This window comes from Vicia villosa, linkage group LG5, assembly GCF_029867415.1.
Source record: "Vicia villosa cultivar HV-30 ecotype Madison, WI linkage group LG5, Vvil1.0, whole genome shotgun sequence".
NCBI lineage: Eukaryota > Viridiplantae > Streptophyta > Magnoliopsida > Fabales > Fabaceae > Vicia > Vicia villosa.
The window spans coordinates 140,078,416-140,084,496 of NC_081184.1; the positions used below are offsets into that span (position 1 = coordinate 140,078,416).

The 6,081-nt window shown below is 38.2% G+C and overlaps 1 protein-coding gene across 1 annotated transcript; it reads right to left on the minus strand.

The window, feature by feature from the left end:
* Positions 1-286: 286 nt before the first annotated feature.
* On the minus strand, positions 287-5,831 carry LOC131602772 (uncharacterized). The gene is made up of 3 exons (XM_058874957.1): positions 5,509-5,831; positions 4,212-4,374; positions 287-4,068 (listed from the first exon to the last, which is right to left on the minus strand). The coding sequence occupies exons 1-3, from the start codon at positions 5,620-5,622 to the stop codon at positions 575-577; spliced, it is 3,771 nt and encodes a 1,256-aa protein (XP_058730940.1). The 5' UTR covers positions 5,623-5,831; the 3' UTR covers positions 287-574.
* Positions 5,832-6,081: the final 250 nt, after the last annotated feature.

Below are 6,081 nucleotides of genomic sequence, written 5' to 3' on the forward strand. Positions count from 1 at the left end.
CTTTTTTTTGGTTCAATTATATCTGTTTCTTAGTTTTATGCCATAATCCACTAACAAGTTTACAATTGCAGTGGCTGCAAGGAGTTCTTGTTGTGCTGAATGCACAATCACACTTTTATGGAACTCCACAAGCTTGACTCACATAAATTATTATTACAAAATAATAAATGTACAAAACTAATGATGCCATGGAAACTAAAAAGATGTGGTTAAATTCAACAATAATTATTAAATTTTTTCCACCACTTTTCTTTTATAACTGCTGAAAAGAAAAATGTTGCAAAACTTTTTGGCGTAGAAGGGTGTTTTGTGATAATCTACTAACAAGTTGCAACAATACATACAACATTCATTCTATTCACGTTTAGAAACAACATTTTCAATTTTCATCTGAAAATAACTTATGAAAGGTCTCGTGTGTGTGTAAATTCATCAATATTTATGAACATAATATGGCACCTTCTAGTCCTCCTTCAATCAATATCCACAAACTAAGCTAATAAAAGGAAGAAAAAACTACCAGCTTGAAAAAAGGGGGATTTTGCACCTCGAAGTAGGAATATTGATTTCATCATCACCCAGCTGTTAATGAATTCAGCTTCTTTTCATACATTTTGGAACGTCGAAGAGCATCTAAAGCTTCAGCTTGTTTTCCTGATCGTTTCAAACTAACTGCTTTCAGCTTTTCTTCTTTGATTCTTTCTTCTAGCTGAATTTTCTCTTGGTTAGAGTTTTCAATTTTGGCAACAGATTTCACAGTCTCTTGTTTTTCTGGGCTTTTTTTCGATGCAACATTTAGACCTTCAAGTCCAACAGATTTCAGAGCAGATAAGAGTTGAGGATCAAGAAAATCCTCAACGGTCACATCATCTACTGCATCAGACTTATTGGCATCATGAGCAGCCAACTCCTCCAACTGTGTTTCAATTGCCTTTGCGCGTTCAAACTCGGCTTCGGCTTCCTCTGTTCGGCCATCTCTCCGTAGCTTTAGGGCTTGACGTTTGTGTGCCAGAGACTCCTGCTGCAACTTGAAACGGTCCCGACTAGTCAAAGGCTTTGCAGTAGTACTTGGTGCAGCAACACTTGCGGCAGCAGCACTTGGGGCAGCAGCACTTGGTGAATCTTGTTTCTTTTGCACAGTATTTGATGCATTGGAAACATTGCTGGTGGATGCGGTGTTTGGCTGTACGCTTCCATCCTCCAACCTCTTCTCTAACAGCTTGGCCTGTCGGAGTTCGTCCCTGGCTTCTGTTAGTTTCCCTTCTCTTTTCAAAGCAAGTGCTTTCCTTTTATGAGCCAAAATTTCTTGACGCAAGGAAGGGTCATCTTGAGAAGCATAATCTGGAACAGCATTCGACTGGCTTGTGTTTGATTGGTCTTGGCTGAGATTTGCTGAGGAGTCCAAATGAATATTAGAACCAGCTTGAGACAAACTAGCTGAGCCAGCTTTATATTCTTCTTTTTGATTTTGAGACAACATTTCAGAACTGCTGCAACCATCACCAGTAAGTAAATCTGGCATATGCACAGAATGACCACTTGAGGACCTATGACCATTGATTTTTTCCACTTTCATCTTTTTTGCGAGATTTTCACCTGAAGCACCCACCTCAGAAGATATTGGATGCTTATCATCTGCAAAATGAAAGGTTGCAGGACTAAAGTTATCTGATTCAACACCATTCTTAAGTGAACCAGCCATGGATGAGGCTGAATTGTTACCGACTTCAGCAGCAACTCCCCAACTTCCATGTCTTTCCTGGAAATCAGACGATTCAGACGGAACAGATTTTTTATCCAGGGAAGTATTCAGTAACGAGTCCTTGTTTTGGCTCTCAAAGTCTTCCATTTGGGCTTCCAGATTCTTGGCCATCCTTAAAATGTCATCTGCCTCTTCTATTTCCCCTTTGCGCCTCAAAGCAAGTGCCTTCCTTTTCAACACTAAGAGTTCTTTTTGAATCTCTCCTTTGTTCCTTTTAGTCGTAACAGTGCTAGTAGCATCCTTAACTGGTTCTTCTTTTATGGTCACGGGCTCAAATCCATCATCTTTCCACCCTAGATTAGTAAGCATTGAATTCAAGGTTGGGTCGTGCATATCCTCTTCTGAAACAACCACATCCCTTTCTTCATCAACTGCCGTGTCAACTGGAGAATTAAAGAGTTCTTTCTTCATAGGAGCCTCAACCTGCACTTTATTCTTCAGAGCATCCATCTCTTCTATCTTTGCTTCTAATGTTTTGGCCATTTTAAGAACTTCTTCAGCATCTTCAGTTTTTCCTTCCCGCCTTAGAGCAAGGGCCTTTCTTTTTAAGCTCAAAAGTTCCCTCTGAAGTTCAACCTTACTTCTTCTTGGTGCTTCAAAGGGGATATCTGTAGAATGCTTACTTTGAGAAGTATTATCGATTGGAATAAAATTATCATCATATTTCTTCAAAGGCTTGTTCGAAGAATTAGAAGGTTTATCATTGTCATCATTCCAACCCAAGTCTGTAAGGAGTGAAAGATATGTTGGATCAGACATGTCTTTATCTGTAACATCATCTTCACTTCCTTCCTCAACTGGCGGATTTCTACTTGCTGCATGCAAGATATTATCAGTATTCATCAATGTTGATTTATGACTTGGAGCATTATCCATCTCCAGCAGTTGATGCTCAAGAGCTGCACCCTTGCGCATTTCTTCTTCTGCTTCATTCATTTTCCCTTCCCTTTTCAATGTGAGAACCTTCTTTTTCGAATTCAAAAGCTCTCTCTGAATCATCAACCGGCTTTTGGGTGCCACCGTGGAAGTGGCATTATTATTTTTCTCATTACCGGTAACTTCAGAACTCTCACTTTTCCTAACAGGAGTGAATTTTTTTAACATGGTATTATCGTCATCAGACCCAATGTTGTTAAGATCCCTTTCCAATAACTTTGACTTTTTCAATAACGCCATTGCTTCTTCAGTGTTACCAGCTCGCTTTTGATTAACAGCCTCTCTTTTCAATGACTGAATTTCACTAAGCAATGCTTCTTTGTCAAAGGTTTGAGATTTGGAAGATGTATTTTCAGGTTCAGTCCAACCTAGTGATTCCAGAGCACCAGCCAACTCAGGGTCCATCAAATCCTCATCGGTCACTTCTAAATTACCATCAAGATTATCAGAAATGCCCAAGAGATTATCAAAATCAAAATCATGCTCACGACCATGCAGATTTGAAAATTCTTTATCATCATCCATGCCACGAATTAATGCTGACAGCTCATCATCAGAATCTTCAGCATCACCAAGGAGTTCTTGCTCTTCCAGTTGCTTTTCTAAAATTTTAGCTCTTTTCAATTCCTCTTTAGCTTCTGCAAGCTTACCTTCACGCTTCAGCGTTAGAGCCTTCCTTTTCATGGCAACAACCTCAGACTTGTCGATCCTGCTGCCCTTTTCTTCACCTGTTTTTGCAAAGGTTTCTCCAATTAATGATGAGAGTTCACCCTCCAAGCTCAAATTTGCTGATTTTTTATCTTCCTTGTGTAGATCCAATTCAGACCATCCCAGTTCTCTAAGTTCTGAAGTAAGATCATCCTTATCCTTATCATTCTTAGGAAGTGACTTTATTTTCCTGCCAGACTCTACAGGAATATCTTTGATATGCATATCAGACACGTTTTCAGAAGGCAGCACCTTCTTCCGAGCCGCCTTCCTTAGCTGAATTTCCAAAGCATCTGCCTGCCTCTCAAGCTCCTTTCCTCTCTTAAAAGCTCTCAAGGCTTCATCAGACTTCCCATCTCCTTTTAGAATTTTATACCTGCTTTTTTCTGCTAAAGCTTGCTGGCGTAACTCATCAGGAGTGGTGGATTCAACATCAATACCCAAACTATTAGTCCTTTCATTTGATATAATCTTTTGTATATCTTCATCGTCATGAATGGAAAATCCTTTAGTACTTGAGGAAGATGTAACACCAACTGATCTTTGGCCACTACGACCTTTGTCACTGGTTGACCGTATCCCTAATGAGAGGGGCTCCTCATTTTGACCAAGAATCTGGTTCAGAATTTCATCTTCTTCTCTAGGTGCTGATTTCAAGCTTCCTGGAGAAATTGGAGTGAATATTCAAAAGAAAGGAACTGTTTAGTAACAAAGAAAGCAAAATGAAGGAGTGATACTCTAACACAAACAAGCACGGGTCGAAAACTGAAAGTCGTGAATTCAACAAAAATAGGAGAATACATACCTCTCCCAGCCCTGCGTCCCTGTCTCAGCTCAAACCGTGCTGCCTCTTCAAGCTTCTTACAAGGTTCACATATTCGTACAGGCGAATCACCCTGTCCACGTAAATTCATTCTTTGTTGGGTACAACTTCCACAAAACAGGCCCCCGCACCTTCTACAGTGGTGCTGAAAAATAATAATAAATTTTCCAAAATTTAATTTGGACAAAAGATTCAGTTTGAGTTCAACCAGATTATAACAAGCAAACATGTAAGATCACCTTTCAGTACAAAGTATTTCCTTTTTCATAAAAACTCGGAAAATTAAGAAACATATTTCATTCAGAATAGCCATTCCCGGTTAGCGGCACGGAGCGGCCGACCCCAAAAGTGGGATAGCGGGATGACCGCTATATTTGATAATTTTTGGACAAATTACATATAGTAATTATAAACATATATTTAATGTAAGATTAAACAAATAGCTCAACACATAAAATACTCATAAACAAAGCACACATGACTCTTGTAGTGCAAAAAAGGTTAAGGTTGAGTCTGAACTCAAATTTGATTGAAAAATCCAAAATTACCCTTAACTCTGAAGAAAGGGGTAATTCTTATAGGGAAAAAGAATAGCAGGTCAGAAACCGCCCCAGGCCTGGAATTGCTCTGCTTTGCTATCCTGTTATTTACCCTATAGTGTTCTGCACCGCAAAGGCTCTTCCCATGGCAGTCGGCCTCCGCTCTAGTATAGCGGGATAGCGCCGCTATTGACTAGTCTGATTTCATTTAATTTAACCAAAGATTCCTTGAAGCTTAAAGATTGATAAAAACAATTAAAACTGGTAAATATTTGACTGTATGTGCATTTAGCTTGATAGAGCAAAGAAAATTTATAAACTATTTGACTGTAGTCTTGACAGCACGAAATTACTCTTGCTAATGCAACTACAATAAAAGTAGCATCTAAGCTGGGAATGAATTAGCATCAATCTAATTCATCGTTTCTCTTATGAACACTAAAATTAACTAATAATATTAAGAAAACCAACCAGCACAACCAGATCATATGAAATGTTGAATCATTAGTATACAAAACCTTTTTTACTGGGAAAATATAAGCAACAAATATTCATTATTGCATGAAAAGATTAGTGAAAGCTTAATTTAGATCATGAGTTTTTCTCTTTAATTGAAAAAAGTTGAAACATTTAACAGTATCCCTTTCCTCCACCACCAAAAAAGGTGAATAACCGGATCATCATGATACATAACTTGAAGAAACTGTAATCGAATAATGAATGATGATAACGGGATTAACCTTGCGATTGATGAAGGTGAATTGAGCGGAACATCCCTGGCAATTAGACGCATCCACGACCCAATTATTTCCTCGAAGCGAGGGCTTTGGGGGCAACCCGATCTTCTCCAACATGTTGCGCTATCTCTCGATCTCGGAAAATAGAAAAAAGGATCAGAAAAAGTGTTGTCTCTGGAGTGGAAAAGTGGTGAATAGTAAGGAGGAGAAAGAAGAAAATCGATGATGACGATGAGAAACCGAGTACAGAATTCCGTTTCACGCACTCTCGTTGATGATGGTGTTAGTTTTTATTGGATTTTGATTTTGTTGGGGTTTCTATTTGCACCCCTAGTAGGTCTATTAGAACTCTATCTATCTATCTCCTTAAATTTAATGTTTTCTAGGATAATAACCTTTCTCTTTTCTTAATTATGTTTTCAATTAACCAACATTACTCTAAATTCTAGGATAATAACCTTTTTATATTCTTAATATTTTTTTTTTTGAAATTCAAGAAGCATACTCTAAATTTAAAAATTCAACATTACTCATTTTTTATATCGCTCCTATTGAAATCAAATAATAGAATATCTA

Bases quoted from the DNA above. Each gene is read 5' to 3' on its own strand.
- LOC131602772 (XM_058874957.1), bottom strand. From the start codon at position 5,622: ATGTTGGAGAAGATCGGGTTGCCCCCAAAGCCCTCGCTTCGAGGAAAT. The intron at 4,375-5,508 runs GTTAATCCCGTT...ATTATTTTTCAG, and splicing joins TCACCTTCATCAATCGCAAG to CACCACTGTAGAAGGTGCGG. The intron at 4,069-4,211 runs GTATGTATTCTC...CAATTTCTCCAG, and splicing joins GGGACGCAGGGCTGGGAGAG to GAAGCTTGAAATCAGCACCT.